Source organism: Lathyrus oleraceus, chromosome 2 (assembly GCF_024323335.1).
Source record: "Lathyrus oleraceus cultivar Zhongwan6 chromosome 2, CAAS_Psat_ZW6_1.0, whole genome shotgun sequence".
Lineage (NCBI taxonomy): Eukaryota > Viridiplantae > Streptophyta > Magnoliopsida > Fabales > Fabaceae > Lathyrus > Lathyrus oleraceus.
Window position 1 is genome coordinate 348,306,673 of NC_066580.1, and position 18,921 is coordinate 348,325,593.

Genomic DNA, 18,921 nt, shown 5'->3' on the forward strand with positions numbered 1-18,921 from the left:
AACTATGGACCAACTTAGAATTTGAGCCAAACTCATGTTCACAAAACCGTCTTATAAGGTGACGACTATCAAGCCTTACAAAGACCACATCTCTAGGTGATTTAGGACTAAACCCGCTCCCTCAACCCAACACACTTAAGACCACTGTAATGAAAGAAGATGATATGGCCCAACCTAATAACACTGCAGCGGAAGTATCCTACTTAGTTACAAAACTATAATAAGGCTTGTAAGATATCCTGAAATACTGAGTTCACTAGTACGATAACAACCCCAATATTTAGAAAAGAAAATATCACTTCCAAGCAAGCAGGCTTTTAAATTATTCTAAGTTATTTTAAGATAATATATTTACAAGACCTGTGGAGATTAGTGACCCTCCTAAGTTATTAAAAAATACAACAACAAAAAAATAACAGAGAAAAACAACAATGAAACAAAGTATTTTATAAATTGAGTTTTGTCTGACTCAACCCTACAAAATCAACTTATTGGTTGAGGGATGCCCGCCACTTATAACTACGGGTGCAAAACGGGCTGTGGCCCGTGCACCCGCTAAAAAATGGCGGGTTGGGTTAGAATTTTGTGCCCGCCTACCCATTCAGTCCACCCCGTCTTAAGCCCGCCAAAAAATCTACGGGTTGGCCCGCCAACCTAGTTATCAAGCACTCAAAATATATATTTTGGTTGGTTTAAGGTTAATACTTGAACTATAGTTTTGGAACTCTTGTTAATGGTTCTATTTTAGGTGAACTTTCTTAATGGTTTTAGACTTTTAATTGCCATTTTATGTTTTCTAATTGTTGGTTTGATGTTTTCTAATTGAAATGTAAAAAAAAAAAACCTTTTAATCTATTAAAAAAATGAAAAATAAAATCTAAAAAAAATAGGCGGGCAAGCCCGCCGCCGGACAACCCATAACCTTGGAGGGACGGACTAGATTTTTAAACCCAATTTCACTTGTCGGGCTTGCTCACCCCGCTCTTTTTTTGACGGCCTTAATGCGAGACGAGGCGGGTGGCCCGTTTTTCCACCCTTACTTATAACCGTTGTTCAAGTCATAACATTATTCAAAGTTAGAATCTCAATACACCCCTCACACCTAGAAGTGTGACTCGAGCGACTCAATATCTAGGACAGACTTATGATGTAATCTTAGAGTTTCAATGTAGATGTAAAATAAACTCTAATATCATCTTAAAATTTTAAATTACCCACCACTTGTAACCACTATTAAGGCCATATCACTATGCAATGTGAAACTCTCAACAGTTCCCTATCACAACATATTTGAAATTGAAACCCCTTCAAAAAGACAATGTGATTGTTAGACTTCCAGTAATGGGCAGTTATGAAAAGTTATTATGGCAGTTATATTATTTAGTTTTAGGAATAAATAGGGAAAGGATTGGAGAAACAAATTATGGTTAGTTATTGTGCGATTTGGTTGGGAGAGACAAAGACTCTTGAATTTCTTGGATTAGTTTATGTGTGAAGTGTGCACGATGTATTCTCTATAGAGCAGCCAAAATGGGCTACCAGACCTTAAACGGGCCGCCCCTGGCGGGCCTCGGGCTTTTTAGGACTGGGCCAAAAAAATCCGGTTGTAATATGGGCTCAAACATTACTACCCGAGTCCGGCCCTAGATGGGTTTCGGGCTACCTGGCCCTAAATAGTTTTTTTTTAAATAAAAACCCCATGATATGTATTATAAATAAAATTAAAAATTATATTATTTTAAACATAATATATTTTTTAAATATTATATTATCTTTTATAAATACTACAATATGTTTTTAAATACAACACATATCTAAATTGTATAAAATAATACTCAAATATTTACCATAAGAGAACTAATAGAATACGAGGAAAGACCGTTGATTATATTAATGTATAAGATTTAAAAGAGAAAGATTGAATATAATAGAAATAAAATTTAGTGAAGTGAGAAAAATCAATCTGTTATTTTGGATTAAGACAATATAAACATTAATATATTTTTTAAAATTTATAGCTATGCTGGCCTAACGGCCTACCCACAACCCATACGGTAATGGGTAACGGGTTTTTCAGGGCTGGGCTAAAAAATATGGACTCTAATCAGGCCGGCCCATATGGGCTAGTCCATTTTAAGAGCTCTCTATAGTGTTCGTAATTACAGGTCTCTTGCAAGCTTATTCTACCATAAATAAAAATCTGTTTCTACAATTAAATTGTATTTTAGGAACATTTTCTGCCAAATAAATGTCAATTATTACTATTAATTTGTATTTTGGTAACGGTATTACAATAATCAGAAGCCAATCACCTAAATATATATTGGTTGGCATTATGAAACTTAGGTCCAAATTAACTCTTTTATTATTTACTGTATATTTCATGGTTTGTTAATTTCTTTTATAAAAAAATTCAATCAATCCAAACCACTTTAGATGGGATAAATTTTAAATATAGAAACACACCAATTGGATGATGAATTAAGAAATATAAAAGATTGGATCAGGGAGGCTTTTCTAGAAATGGTAAACCAAATCCACAAACAAATGGAGTTTGAGATCTTATTTTTATTCAAGTTTCTGACATGAAGCTTAAGAATTTGATTGCATAATTTTTTAACTGCCGACATTTCTGCAGTTATACCTCAGGAAGGTGGACTCTAATCTGGATTAGAGAATCTCTATTACAAGCGGTACATACTGCTCATAAAAGTTTGATACAATTTGTGTGCAACATACAAACTGGGGTACAATGTTGTAACAATTTTGCAGAAAAGAATACACACAAAAGAAGTATGAACCTGTAAAAGAAGAACCCAAAGTTCTTTGCGGCGATAACCAAAGCAGACTCATCTGGTGATGCAGCTTGATATCTAATCTTATCAGGGAACTCCTCGCCCTCAGGAAGCACAGTATGGCAAATAGCAAGGCATCTGAAGAATTCCTATAAAATCAGTTTTGTTAAAAGAATAGATTATTGCTTTGCCATGTAAATAACAAATTTAAGCAATAAGCATAGTACAACATTGGACCTGCCAAATTCATGGTATAAGCACATTGAAAAAATAGCATCTTAAGAGCTTAAAATAGGCAAGCTTTAAAGGAAGAGAAATAAAATTTATACAACATGAATTAACTTCTGTTCCAGTAAATGATTGAGTTCTAGATCCAAGTCTAGGCTCTGTCTCCGCCGACTATTCCTTCACAAATGATTGAACTCTTTTATATCATTGATCAAATCACTGAAATATAAAACATATTTCCGCATTTTAGAATTAGCATTCATAGGGAGAATAATTACCCCTGATTTTCAATTCTGTTCTATAAAGACCTCATATGTACTGTTTTACCAACATATGAAATACAAAATATATTTCTATACATATCAACCAAGAACCTGTTATATTTGTAATAAAGGATAAAGGAGGTAGCCAGTTGATTTTACGTAATAAACAAAACACAATAAGAAAAATACATTGCTACAGACACACTCAACAACATTAAAAAGAAACAAAACTGTTATAATTCAAGTCAGGAAAACGGATATACCTTGCAGCTATCAGGATTTGGCTCATTCCTCCAAGCTCCTCCCATAAGCCTAGCATCATCAAAATTGAAACCCCTCTCTCGCACTGCATTGGGTGAGATATTTTCCTGCAAAGATAGAGCATTTCTTTTACAATCAACATCCCATTTGACTACTTCCTCTCGATTAACACACATATTACCTCTAGTTTTATGCCCCTGCGCTCTGCTATTCCCTTCTCAGTTTCAGTTACACCATTTCCATAGACCACTCCTCCAATTGAGCACTTGAAGAACTCCATTAAGTTCCGTGTAAGAGTCCCGGTTTTGTCTGAGAAGATGTATTCAACCTATTCAAATCAGCAAGTAAAACTGCATAATGCAAACTCAGAAACGTGACAAAAATATTACACACAAGCTTATGTAAAAAAAATTATAAGACACTGCTCAATGATTAGCTTCATTTATATTTAAAAAAATTAGCGAGGGGCATGGAGGAAGAGGACAACGGTGAAAACAAAATAGAATCAAGCACAACAAATCCCAACCACGGTGTGAAATAATGACGCTCAAAATTGTGATTAGTTGTGTTAATTGAATGGTTAACGAGTTGCAATACCTAGTTATATTCATTAACCATCCACTAAACGTGATTAATCACATATTTGAACTGTGTTAACAATCTAAACTGTTGTAAAAAATTTATGTCGAATTTGGTGTCTAAATATCACTTTTCTACCTAAAAGACCTTAAGACATGAATATAGGCTCATTAAATGGGCTTACACCACTTAATTAAAATAAAACCAACACTATTATAATTCAAATTAAATACAAATGAAGTTAAAAATTATTCAAACGTGTGTCTTGAAATTTGCTTGCTCATCCTCCCTAATAGCTCATTTTAGGTCCTCATGAGTGCTCCTTACCTTACAAGACAATTTTGCAAGGTTGAGTTACATCTAAGCGCCAACTCTAAAAAGGTATCAGAGATTATCCTAGACTTTCTAGTTGAAAAGCCCTCATTTTTACTCATGCTGAATAACTTTGGACTTCCTAAATTACAGCCTCCCCGCCTTTATTGTGGTGGGTGAGAGCGAGTATGTTTAGTCTCACACTGCCTAGAGATATGACAAAGTAATGCTTATAATTTATAAAGCTTGAGTATTGCTCAGCTTACAAGTCTATTATGCGTATTGAAGGGATTTGAAACCCATGCAACCATACATGTCCCGCAGTTCAAACAAGTTAGAAACCACAGCTGCTTTAGTGTCAAGAAAAGAGAATGTAGAACAACTTACCTGCCCAAGCTCTTCATTCAGATTTGAAGTTCTGGCCAATGCTGGGGTATCGGTTTCATAATGGTACATGTGCAAGTCATTGTTGATAAATCGAGTAGACTGAATAAATTTGATCATCTGATACAACAACAAAATCAAATTTACTTATTCGTCAAGACAGCAACATTTATAGGGCATATTAAATGGATGAGACACAAACCTCTATCGATACATAGAGTGAAATGGGGATAATTGTTGAGTACAAAGTGATGAAGGTAAACATAGTCAGAAGAAAAACCTGAAAACATGGTAAGTAGTACCAGCAGAAAGTAAATCAAGAGGAAAAGAGATAAAGGAGATGGGTATCCATCTTAATGTGAAACATATAGTACCAAAAATCTATTTCTTGGATTGAACTGTGACATGCCCTCCTCTTCTGATGATGATTCAAGATATAAATAGAAATACTTCTTGTTTACAAAGATAGCACTGCAATTTACATAAATTCAATCATATCATTCATAGATAATGAGAATAATATTATAGTAATAATAATATAAATAAATCTAATGTAGTGTCTAAATAAAACTAGCCCCGTCCCCATCCCAGTAGAGTTCTAAGAAACAAGCAGTCAAATAAGCCTCGAAAGCAATTAGAAGAAGTGTGGGGCAGGCGCACTAATTGTTTTTATTAACACACCTGCCTACAGCTCCTATAAAACACATCACAAACAGAGTTGCAAATAGAGCAAGTATGAGCTTGTCAAGCTTCCTCTCCAATGTACTTCTTTTGGACGGAACATTCATAGCATTCATCATCACCTGAAATACATTCCAAAAGTCAGTATAACAGTTTATCTACATTTTCAAAAGGAAAACATGCTACTACTTCATTAAGGGGTAAAAATAACTATAAAGAAATTATGGGGCAAATAAAACCCAACCACACAAGTAGTTTAATACAACTTAGTCAAGAGCCTAAATTAATCCACACTTGCATTAGGATACCTTAAACAAATAGCACAGAAAATCAACATCGCCAAATGATAAGAAGTATAGTGGAGCAAAACTTGTAAGGGGTGCTCACAATTTTGAGAAACCATCGCCATAAATTTGAAAATAATGTGCATATATCAAAACAACCATGAAGAAAGTGAGTTTTAAGTGGTTCTCTTCTTTCCAAAACCATCTTCACCCAAAAGAATAATCACAGACGTTTGATATTGTTGAGAGTCCCAGTTTGGATGGTAATATGGTGTGAAGTGTATTTATAAGCGGAAGGAATACCTCACCTTATAAATTGGTTTCGTGGGTTTGAGTCAGGACCAGTCCAAATTCTAAGATAGCATAGTCTATCCTAGATCCGTTTCCCGTTATTGGGCACCAGGGTCACGCTCTAGACGGTGTATTGAAATTGAGAGTCTCACATTGGATAGTGATATTGCCTAAAGAGTTTTTAAGTGAGATGCAGTCATCATCTTGAAAGTCTCTTTTGAGCGGTTTAGTCATCTCAACCCAAGTTCTAAGAAGTACTCCCCCGGGCCTTTAGTATAAGAAAAAAAAGTACATGTATTTGGTCCATATTTGGACCAAATACATGTATTTTTTTTGTTGCTTATACTAAAGGTTGGAGTAGTATCATGTGAGAATTAAGGTGATAAAAGAAATGCTAATGACAATGATGATTTATGACAACATCAAACAAGTGAACAACAGCAGTAATATTTCTTTAGCACTACATTTCAACAATCAATGCATTACTACAGAATTACATATTTATGCCTATATTTTGAATAAATGCAAGACCAGTGACTAGAAAATTGAAAGAGGTGTCAATGAATCATCATTAGGCATCATCTCTTAATAGAAACCTTTGTTTCATGTCCTGTGAAAACAACAACTCCAACAATATGTCCTGTATTCCTGAGGCTGCATCCCTGAAATAGCAGGAAATTTCAACCTGTCAATACCAGTTTGGTTACACTAGAACAAATCATCAGTAATATGTTTTAAGAAATATATAAAGTTTTAAAAGAATATAATAAAGAAGTGAATCTCAAAAGTCCTATCACAATTGCCACAGTTATGGCTTGTGAGTATTTAACGTATGGTATAAGAGCTCAAAACAAAAAATTAATAACATACTCGCAACAGAAGTTGATTTGGACTGAGAGGAAGTGTTTGATCTTGAATTATTAGATTTCCAGTGAAGGTATACAATGAATTGTTTGGTTGTTCGCACTGAATTTCACCTGCAAGTAGTTTAAAAAGAAACTGCACATCACAACTTACAACTAAATGAGCCATAAATGAAGTGCTGCAAAAACCATGGTAACAAAGAGAAAATGGTTACACAACTCCCCTCATACTGGATATCCAGTCAATACAAGTATTTTCTAAAAGATCCCTAAAACAGAGAGGAAAATTTATTTAAGTTATGTTTGGAAACAGAAAATTAAGTTCAAGGATATAACAGAAAATTAACAACCTAATTAACTATAAGTACCATAAAAAGAAACCTAAATAACCAATACAAAAGAATAAACTAGTTCCTATTTCTAAACTACTTCCCGTAATATACATGCAGAGTCCTTTTTGTTGGGTCATTAGTGCTTGCTAACAGTAACTGATCCTCTAACTCCTATTTCTAAACTTCGTCCTGTAATAGACTTGCGTGCTCCTTTTTGTTGAGTCATTAGTGTCTTGCCTAACTGTAACTGACCCTTACCAATCTGATTTCTGATATTAATTGTGCCTTAAACCTAAAGAAATCAAAAGGAAAGACATTCTTGAAAAGCCACACAAAGTTTTGTGGAGTATGGACAATCACAATATAGGAGTTCCTAAAAAGTTGGAGAAAAATTTACCAGCACAGTAAAAGTCAGTAATATATAAGTGGAAGGAAACAAACTTGACAGAGTTGGTGCTCAGCCAATGAACAAGAGAGATGTCAAGAGAAAGTATTTCTAGATTTCTGAAACATTGAAATAGTGACAGAAGTAGGTCCCTGATGACGGTAACCCTCGAAATTAGAATAACATGTTGACATTAAGTTTTTGAGAAAACCTGTGTCTATTGGCTGTAACTGGTCTGTTCTTCGTAATGTGATTATGATCAATCACAGAGCTAATCAACAGTTATTTCACATCCTAATCATGATCTAACAATCAGAAATAATCATATATTATAGTAAATGTGTGATAAAATTAAGCATTTTAACATAAATGTCAATATTCAAACAAAATAATAATACTAGTTACAATTAATACTAGATCCCACACAACAAAGAGGATGTCATTTGAAAAGATGCTGCTGTCTATATTCATACATATTAAAATTAAGCAGAACTAATTGAAGTTGTTGATTGTAATCATAATTATTATTTTCCTCAATTTGGGTTTTTCCCAATACTCTTATTTCTTGCTATAGACTTTCACAGTTGCCGTGAACAGTGTAGGCTGATTGATTTGGTCACACAATTATAGGATCTTGCCAAGGTTTCTCTTGTATATATATTTATGTTTACGACTCTTCGTTAACAATACAAGAAATATTAAGATTCAATTCAAGTTGGTACTGGGCATTTTTGGTTTTATCCTTTTTCACTTGTTTAGGGTGTCAACCTCTGTCAGCACTAGCGCATTGTCTATAGGTTTCCTGCTTAAGTCATTTCCCGAGTTTCCCTCGTGGAAAAGCAAGCTATGGTTACTGTAGAAAAAATATTTTAAAATATTTCAAAGTTGTAATTTACAATACTAGAATAAACCGAATTAAATAGAGATGATTTTAAACCTAATGAGCTTATTTAATTAGTCTCATACTAATAACGAAAAATAACTAAATGCTATTTACAGTTTAATGTTTACAACAGTTAGTACTACTTGTGAACTAGTGTGGTTAAAAAAAGCATTTGCTCCAAAAGTTGACCTTTTGTGAGATAGGTCCTATGGAAATAGTTTATGATAACAATAAATGGTGTATCTCTCTTCAAATGCAATATTTTATAAAAGAACGAATCATATAGAAGTTGATCATTATTGCATCAAAGTAAAAATACTGGATGAACCTGCCAATTTATCTCGGATCACAGATTTTTCTATGTAGAATTGGTGGTATATATAATTGTTTTTGCAACAATACTGTTTGACTTTATTTGAGTGGTTGGGTGTACTTGTTATTTGATAGGAATGAATCGGACCCCACAAGTGATGATGGGGATGTGTTAGTTAACAAAGATAATTTTGGGCCTAAACAGTGGAGGGTATATGTGAGAAAGAATAAGAAAGGCCCAGTTAATTAGTATTCTCCAAATAAATAGGAATCTTAGTTAGTTTGTTAGTATTTTCAAATAAATAGGAGTTAGTTATTATTCCCCATATAAATAGGAGTGTATGGGGCAGTAGCTAAGCATGCAATTATTTTCTGTTTTTCATATTAGGGTTTGGGCAGTGAGAGAATTGTTTTCTCTAACTGAGGAGCAGTAGCTCTGGAACTTCTTTGTTATTTTCATATTCATTAATAAAATAATTTCCGCCATTCTATTCTACCTTTCCTCTGTTCTATCAATTGGTCCGACCTGCTGTGTTCATGCAAACCAGAATGGCAGAGAGAATTACTGCAGTTGAGGAACGTTTGGGACGTGTCGAAACTAGTATTGAGGATTTGCGTACTTTCATTGCGGCGGAGATTCAACGGGCGATGGTGAACCGTGAATCACCTCAGTCAAGCGGTACAACGGTTACCTCACCGTTGGATGAGTTTCGTTTGTCCGCAAAGAAGGTGGAGTTGCCAGCATTTACCGGCGACGATCCGGTGGCGTGGATCACTCGTGCTGAGACATACTTTGAAGTCCAAAGAATCTCTCAGGATGTGGGACTGTTTGGTGTATCCACTAATCTAAACCAGGTCCGGACGATGAAATTGGAGGGATGTTTACAAGGTGCATCTATTCTGGTTCTTATTGACAGTGGAGCCACACATAATTTCATATCCCCTAAAGTGGTGGAAACCCTTGGATTGCCTATGGTGCCTTCTAATCCCTTGGGTGTTAAGTTAGGAGATGGTCACCGTGTCCTAACTAAGGGTAGATGCAATGGAATTCAGCTGAACGTGGGAGCGGTGCAGATTTGTTTTGATGCTTATGTACTGGAGTTAGAAGGTGTGGATTTGATTTTGGGAGTTGTGTGGCTGGAAACTTTGGGGAAGGTGACCATGGATTGGAAAGAAATGTCTATGGTGTTCAACCATAAGGGCAGTAAGGTGAAATTACTTGGTCAAGCTGTAGATGATACGATGGCTACATTCCAAAGCATCATCACTCCTTCTCGAATGATAGCAGGCTGTGAATGGCCTACCTTGATGGAGGTGTTAGGATCACCGCTGTCACGTGTCTCTGATCATCAGACTAAGGAGTTGGGAGGACTGTTGGATCGTTTTGTTATTGTGTTTAAAGAAATTCAGGGTCTTCCTCCGGCAAGAAACACTAGCCATTCAATTGAACTTTTACATGGTGCTGGTCCGGTAAGTGTGCGGCCTTATAGATATCCTCATTTACACAAGGATGAAATTGAAAAACAAATTCAGAGCCTAATGCAACAAGGGGTGGTGAGAAACAGCACTAGCGCTTTCTCTAGTCCCGTCATTTTGGTCAAGAAGAAGGATCAATCTTGGCGGATGTGTGTAGATTATCGGGCACTCAACAAGGTAACAATTCAAGACAAGTACCATATTCCTGTTGTAGATGAATTGTTAGATGAGTTACATGGTTGTAGTTATTTCTCTAAGCTCGATCTTAAATCTGGTTATCATCAAATCCGTATGAAGGAAGAGGATATTCATAAAACGGCTTTTCGGACTCATGAGGGTCACTATGAGTTTTTGGTAATGCCGTTTGGCCTCACCAATGCTCCCGCAACCTTTCAATCGGTGATGAATGCAATTTTCAAGCCCTTTCTAAGGAAGTTTGTCCTGGTTTTTTTTGATGATATCCTTGTATACAGTAGGAGTTGGGCTGATCATTTGCAACACTTGGAGGTGGTTCTTAATATTCTGAAGCAGCATCAGTTTGTGGCAAACCGGAAGAAATGTACCTTCGGTCAGCACCAAGTGGAATATTTGGGCCATGTCATTTCCAAAGCAGGGGTTGCTGTTGATCCTGCCAAGGTTAGCAGTGTGTTACAATGGCCGATTCCTAAGAATGTTAAAGGAGTGCGAGGGTTTTTGGGGTTAACTGGTTATTACAGAAAGTTTATAGCCAACTATGGAAAAATTGCTAAACCCTTGACAGAATTGACAAAGAAGGATGGTTTTAGCTGGAATGCGGCAGCGGCTGAAGCTTTTGAGAAATTAAAAGTAGCTGTTACAACTGCCCCAGTTTTAGCCCTGCCTAATTTCAAGGTTCCATTTGAAATTGAATGTGATGCCTCAGGAAAAGGAGTTGGTGCAGTGCTGTTGCAATCAAAACATCCCATTGCATATTTTAGCAAGGCTTTTGCATCATCGAGGTTATCCAAATCTGCCTATGATAAGGAGTTAATGGCTTTAGTGTTAGCTATTCAGCACTGGAGACATTATTTGTTAGGAAGGAGGTTTGTGGTTTATTCTTATCAAAAGAGCCTAAAACACTTGTTGCAACAACGATTACTACGACAAATCAGCAAGAATGGATGGCTAAGTTGTTGGGTTTTGACTTCGAGGTGGTGTATAAGGTGGGAGTGGAAAATAAGGTGGCTGATGCTTTATCTAGACAACACGAGGACGCAGAGTTGCAAACTATTAAATCCTACCCTATTTGGCAGCAGAGCAGCCAACTGCAACAAGAAGTATCAAATGATCCTTTGCTTAAAAATATTGTGGAGGCTATTCAAAAGGATCCTAATGCTAAACCTGATTTTGCTTTAAAAGGCGGCATATTATTCTATAAAAATAGGTTAGTAATACCTGCTAGCTCACCACTTATTGAGGAGTTACTCAAAGATTTTCATTCGTCTCCGAGTGGGGGTCACTCCGGCTACCTACGCACTTATAGGAGAATGGCAGGAACTTTATATTGGCAAGGGATGATGCGGAGGGTGCAAGATTTTGTGAAAGCTTGTGATACTTGTCAACGACAAAAATATGCGGCAACTACTCCTAATGGATTACTACAACCTCTTCCTATTCCGGTTTTGGTAAGGAGTGAGATATCTATGGATTTCATTACTTGTTTGCCAAAAAGTAATGGATTTGAAGCTATATTGGTTGTTGTGGACCGTGTCTCCAAATACAGCCATTTCATTCCTCTTAAACATCCATTTACTGCTCGCTCAATAGCTGCTATTTTTGTGAAGGAAGTGGTTAGATTACATGGAATTCCGGAGTCTATTCTTAGTGATCGTGACCCCTTGTTTGTCAGTATCTTTTGGAAAGAGTTGTTCAAGTTAGTTGGCACGGTGCTTAAAATGTCCTCGGCATACCACCCACAAACGAATGGCCAAACAGAAGTGATTAATCGTTGCTTAGAGGCCTATCTACGTTGTTTTATTGCAGATCAACCTAAGACATGGGCTCACTGGATTCCATGGGCAGAACTGTGGTACAATACCACATTTCATGTGTCTACAGGGTTCTCTCCTTTCGAGGTGGTGTATGGCAGAAAGCCTCCAGTGTTGGTGCATTTTTTAGAGGGCGAAACCAGAGTAGAAGTTGTAGCGCAGGAGTTAAGGGACAGAGATGAGGCGTTGCGTCAATTGAAAACTAATTTACTCAAAGCCCAGGAGCACATGAAATACCAAGCTGACAAGAGACGCAAGGATGTGCAATTTGAGGTTGGTGATTGGGTTTTCCTCAAATTACGTCCTCATCGACAAAACTCGGTTGTGCAAAGAATCCATCAAAAACTGGCCCCTAGATTTTTCGGACCTTATCAAATCATGAAGAAGATAGGACAAGTAGCTTATAAGTTAAAGTTACCACCAACATCTAAAATACATCCTACCTTTCACGTGTCGCAATTGAAGAAAGCGGAGGGAAACTATACTACTACGACTACTACTCAGCTACCTATCAGTTTAGAGTCAGATAAAGGGGACATTACTCCGGCCAAGGTTTTGTCATGGAGGGATAAGTTCGATGGTGGACAGCACAAGAGAGAATGGTTGATTCAATGGGAAGGGATGGATGTTGGAGATGCTACCTGGGAAGAGGAACTGTTATTGAAGAGTCACTTCCCTGATCTGCGCCTTGAGGACAAGGCTAATGTTGTAGGTGGGGGTGATGATAGGAATGAATCGGACCCCACAAGTGATGATGGGATGTGTTAGTTAACAAAGATAATTTTGGGCCTAAACAGTGGAGGGTATATGTGAGAAAGAATAAGAAAGGCCCAGTTAATTAGTATTCTCCAAATAAATAGGAGTCTTAGTTAGTTTGTTAGTATTTTCAAATAAATAGGAGTTAATTATTATTCCCCATATAAATAGGAGTGTATGGGGCAGTAGCTAAGCATGCAATTATTTTCTGTTTTTCATATTAGGGTTTGGGCAGTGAGAGAATTGTTTTCTCTAACTGAGGAGCAGTAGCTCTGGAACTTCTTTGTTATTTTCATATTCATTAATAAAATAATTTCCGCCATTCTATTCTACCTTTCCTCTGTTCTATCATTATCCTTAAACCTTCCACTGTGTATAAAACGATACTAATTTATTATGAACTCATTATAGCTTTATTTGAATTGAATTTTAACATTTGCTGTATTGTTTATAAAAAAAACTGGAGAAATATATATGCACAAGAGAAACAATAACAGCCCAGACTTTTTATGGTAACTATGAGTGTATCAGAAACTGGAGAAAAGAATAATAATGGAAATAAATAAATACTAATTATGATTACAATTAAGTAATTAACACTCCCCACTAGATGCAGCATATATGTTGTATCCATTTTGTTACATATGCATGCTATTGCTAACCTAGGACCCGGTAGTGCTAAGTCAATCGTCTTGTAATGACCTAGTCAACTTGTCTTGTAAGTTCGTAACTGATCTTTGGAATAACAAATCAATTGCACAACATAGAATCACGGCAAATTTTAAGGTTAATCATTGATGATGCCCAAAAAACATAGGTCAGTAAATAAAAATATGAACCTTTAAATTCAGATGCCTTCTCTGGAGTCAGGTAATCCCAAGTCTTTTCCAATGCTTTTCTAATCTTCAAATTGGTTTCCCCATCCAAATTAGCAGTCTATAATCCAAAACCTAAGATTAATAAACGGCAATGATTGCCCAAAGAATGTCAAAACAACAAATTTTCAGATTGAAATGAATGAATAAACAAACCTCAATGTAGCAAACACCATCTACATTTGTACTAGCTAGGAAAAGCAAATCTGCAGGAATGAATCCATCCTGCTTAACCTGCAAAAAGAACAAAGTTATAATGCATTGTAAATAGAAACACCCACGATGAGGTCAATAACGAAGCTTGAGAAAATGAATCGCGGTGGACTATTACACACATCTGCAACCAAAACTAACAACAATGTAAAATACTGACAAAGGATGATAATAAGGGATTTCTCCTACAAGATAATAAGAAATTTATCAGATGTAGGAGAAAAAGACATTATTTTGAACATGTAAAACGGAGAATGTAGCCAAAAATATAACCCCCTTCGTCCAAAATCTTCGTACCTATAAGCTTTGGACACATTAAAAAATAATAAATTTATATATAATTCAATATATATATTTCAATTGTAGTTAATACAATTAGCTCTGTTTTTTTTTAAAATTCACCCTTTTAAAGGTGAACAAGTGGGATGTTGCGGGTTTGAACCCGCATCCCTGCATTTGATGTCCTTGCACAGCTACCAACTGAATTGGTTTAACGGGACATACAATTAGCTCTGTAATTCACTATATAATAGCTATTCAATCACATGGTTTCTCCAAATGTCTCTCGTTCTCTCGTATTTTAATATGGTATCACAGCCTGTTTAGAGGCCCCGTGGAGAGACAATCTTTCACCGTGCTTACCCAGTCGACCTACTGCCTTCCAGTGGGAATTTTTTTCAGCAAACCAAGTTACAATTTCACTTGGACCTTGGGTCCTTGATTCTGGTGTGTCTAATCTTGTTACCGGCAATAAAGATTTTTTCTCTTCCCTCTCTATCTATAGTTTCTTACCTACTATAACTTCTTTCAATGGTTCTCAAACCCGATCCCAAGGGATTGGTACTGTTCATATTCCACCTTGTGTCTTTGTTGCTTTTGTTCTCTATGTATCTGGTCAGGCATTTAACTTGTTCTAACTTGTTCTGTTTATTGTATTGTCACTTTCACTAATGGTAACATTACCCTACAGGACCGGAGTTTGGGACGACGATTGCGTCGGATGAGTCTCAAGGCCTTTACTACCCCTTTGTGTCATCTAAGACATGCTCAGCCACAAACTCTTCACTCACTATCCATGCTCAATTGGGTCATCCAGGTCTTTCCAAACTACAGAAGTTGGTGTCAATTGGGTCATCCAGGTCTTTTCAAACTACAGAATTTTGAGTCATGTCAATTTGGGAAACACACTCGTAGTCACTTTCTCAATTGAGTGAATAAACGCCGACGCCGGCCCTACGGCCTATGCCACCTCTTGTCCACAACGCTGGAACTGTTATTTGTTGAGCCAGTGAGGGTTTGTTCCAATGTGTTTGGCGATCCATGGGGAGGGGGGACCTAGATCAGGGAACCTAGAGATGCTGATGCCATGTAGCAGGGTAAAGTTTTCTTTTTCTTTTACTCATCAGCTATATAGCACTGACACCTCTGAAAAAATGTGTATGTGTCTGTGCCGGTATTGGACACATGTACGACACTTGAGATTACGTTTAATTTATTGATTTTTTCAAATTATTACCGGTGTCCCGGTATCAGTGTTGGGGTCGTATTCGGAGTGTCCGTGCTTCGTAGCTCATCAGTCTAAGACCGGTTTAAATAGAGAGAGTACAAGAATTTTCTTCCTTTAATCAAGGAAAATTTTAGGAATCAGAAACAAAACATATCATAAAATAAAAACAAAAAATATGCACTATTAAAGAAGAGAGAATTGTGGTTTCTCCGACTTAATGCATGTTTTTGGTTTTGTAGGGATGCAAAGTGAAAACCATGTTTAATTGTATCTTGGTTTTCTAAAACAACCAAAGTTTTGAGACAAAAGTAAAAGGCTAAACAGACCAAAGATTAGGGATGGGGGAGTATAATCAACAAGTGATTTGGAAGCATACAACCTGTTATCATTTTACTATTATAGATACCCTTTTAAGCACAAGCTCAAAATGCAAATATGTCAAAATAAAATCTTAACATATATACTCCACTCACCTTAACAATGTCTCCTACTTGCAATTTTTTCCACGGTATAGACACCCACTCTTTATCTTGCAGCACATCTATCACGTTGTTGTTTATGGTCATGTCATTTTGAAAACGCTTCTGTTGTACACAGTTTAAAAAAACTAAATAAATCCCCTGAATAATTTATAATGAGTAACCTGTATGACTCAACAAAACTGTACATACTTATATACAAGAGAGAATCTATCTAAAAATGAAAAATAAGAAAAGGAAGCTACTAAAACTAGGGAACAATATCAAAGGTAATGGACATAAATAATAAGCTTGATTATGATTATAAAAAAGGTATAGAGAGCCGCATAAATAATAAGCTTGATTATAAAAAAGGAATAGCTACGCATTACAACTTCCATGATCATAAAAAAGGTCGACTGTACTTAATTAAGGATGCCATCGGAAAAATTCAAGATATTAAGTCATAACCAAGTAAGAGGAGCCTTGACACAACAGATGGAGTTGGTAGGTGACTCAAAGATCACAAGTTCAAATTATGGAATCAACCTCATGCAAATGTAAGGTAAAGCTTCCTACAGCAGACTCTCTCAATGAGTCCATCCCTTGAGTGGACCTTACCATGGAAGGAGCTTTGTAGCACTAGGTTACCCTTTTTTATGAAGTCATGACCATGTTCCTTTTTGGTATAAACTAATAAATACATCAAGACATAAGAAAATACAAGGAATTTGAAAGTAAAGGGATACTGCATAATGAAAAGGGAAAAAAATTATTAATAACGGTGGCACTAATGGTCCGTTTACAACTATTTCGTACGAGATTTGAAATCCATCCCTTGAGATTAAAAAATCAAGCTCTTGCCACTGAGTTGAAACCTCATGGACAAGGGAAAATAAACAACAAAGAAAAACAGAAAACATGAGAAAAACTGTCCAATCAATCTGAATATGTTATGGAAACCCGTTAATCCTTAAAAAATTTACAAGTAAACGGCATAATAAAATGTTTGTTACTACCTTACAATATATAAAGAAGAAACCGAAATCCCCTTAACCTCAAAACTTATGGGAAACATATATAAAGAAGAAAATAATAACAATGCACAAGGAAAGGAAATAGCCTTCTCACCCAGTCCTCAAAAGCTTCCTTAATAAGAGAGAGGAGAAGCACCATAGATAGAGGAAGCACATTGGTGATGGGAGACACAGGGCTACAGCAGCAGACAATATATAATTACCAATTACCCTTGTTCATTTTATAATACAGCAATTAGACTAATTTCTATTTGGGGAAAACTACAAATGCGCAGAGAAAATAATATGAATCACAATAAGCAGATCAAGTACATATTACTGATAATCACCTTCACATTAATTAAAGCAAGACAGAGAAGTAAAACAAAACGACAATGTAAAATGGGACAAAGCAATAAGTCGTATAAGAGACAGTATCAGAAACTTGATGTGAAATTTACAATCAAAATCAATACAATTCTAAGGATCTGTTTTATGTACAAAAGAATATGGGACTAAACAGCAGCACAAGAGTAATTATTCCATGTTTGAGTTAAGAAGTGGTGGAAAAACAGGACAAAAAAGTCGATGAGGAACAACACAAAACCTAATATCATGTTAGTCAGCAAACCATGGAACAACTTGTGTTATAAGCAAACTAATTAAAAGACAAAAATATGCATTCCTGCTTAATAATTGTGTTCTCACTCTCTCTCTCCTCACTCTATATAAAGAATAAAATGTCACCAAAACAAAATATATTTTATGATGTAATAATGTAAGACACAAACTGCGATGTTTGCTGCTATTACACTACTTTGTGATGTATTTATGTTTGTGTGTGTATATTGCATAATAATTATATTATATATTGTAAAGAGTATTGTAGTAAACTTCACATTATTTCGTTTGAGTTGTCCATTATCCCCAAATAATATACATAATAAGGAGTTACTCTTTATCCTGTAATTCAAGGATTTGCCCCGTGTTGCTCTTACTCTCTTCTGTTTTAATGTGTATCAAATGCACCCTGGAAGTTGCTAAAATTTCAACATGACATCTAAAAAAGCTTCATATAAAGCAATTCAACAAGTGTAACTTTAGTTGAATTATCAGTTTATCAACCAGCGCCGCATTTCTGGACAATGTCTTAACATAATGGTTCTTTCTAATAAGAACTAATGAAGTGGAAATAGATACTTCCAATATAGTTTATAGTCTATATTTGGAAGATAACAAGTCAAGTCAACTACACGAAATAAATTACTCTTGTTCCCCTTCAGTCAGTATAACCTTTTCTCACAATTTAGCTTGCAAGTAGCAAAACAACCATTTAACTGTGAGTTTAACTAACATAAACGTACCTGATTGGTGTGGTAGAAAAAATCGAGATTGTAAGAAAATATAGATTAGCAACCCGCCTGAACTGCAGGATAAACATAAATTTCTATATTCAGTTGAACTCATTGACGGTAATCAATTGTTTTGAGCCGATATCGCTCATTCACATATTTTATAATGACAAGCCAAGCTTATAACTTTTTCCAATAACTAAACTGAATGCATCAGAGTCCCAATAATCAAAACCATATAAGTAACTTACCTGTTCAAACAATCCTTTGGGCAAAAAAGTGAAAAAGTTGTACTTTGTAGTCGATATTGAATTCCCCTAGCATTATAATGTACATCATCAATTAACAACAACTCGAAAGTATAATATTAATACTCAATATAATATCATCACTCATGAGGCAGATATCC

The 18,921-nt window shown here is 35.8% G+C and overlaps 1 protein-coding gene across 1 annotated transcript in view; it reads right to left on the reverse strand.

The window, feature by feature from the left end:
- The window catches only part of LOC127119453 (phospholipid-transporting ATPase 3), a 29,501-nt gene that overhangs the window by 10,052 nt on the left and 528 nt on the right, over nt 1–18,921 (reverse strand). The window contains exons 2-16 of the mRNA XM_051049683.1: nt 18,764–18,829; nt 18,525–18,586; nt 17,276–17,357; nt 16,160–16,270; nt 14,123–14,200; nt 13,931–14,027; nt 6,949–7,055; nt 6,675–6,740; nt 5,504–5,625; nt 5,197–5,293; nt 5,025–5,102; nt 4,826–4,942; nt 3,729–3,875; nt 3,550–3,654; nt 2,802–2,944 (exon numbers count right to left, since the gene is read on the reverse strand). Of these exons, the coding sequence (XP_050905640.1) occupies nt 2,802–2,944; nt 3,550–3,654; nt 3,729–3,875; nt 4,826–4,942; nt 5,025–5,102; nt 5,197–5,293; nt 5,504–5,625; nt 6,675–6,740; nt 6,949–7,055; nt 13,931–14,027; nt 14,123–14,200; nt 16,160–16,270; nt 17,276–17,357; nt 18,525–18,586; nt 18,764–18,829 (1,478 nt within the window). The remainder of the gene's footprint in view (nt 1–2,801; nt 2,945–3,549; nt 3,655–3,728; nt 3,876–4,825; nt 4,943–5,024; nt 5,103–5,196; nt 5,294–5,503; nt 5,626–6,674; nt 6,741–6,948; nt 7,056–13,930; nt 14,028–14,122; nt 14,201–16,159; nt 16,271–17,275; nt 17,358–18,524; nt 18,587–18,763; nt 18,830–18,921) is intronic.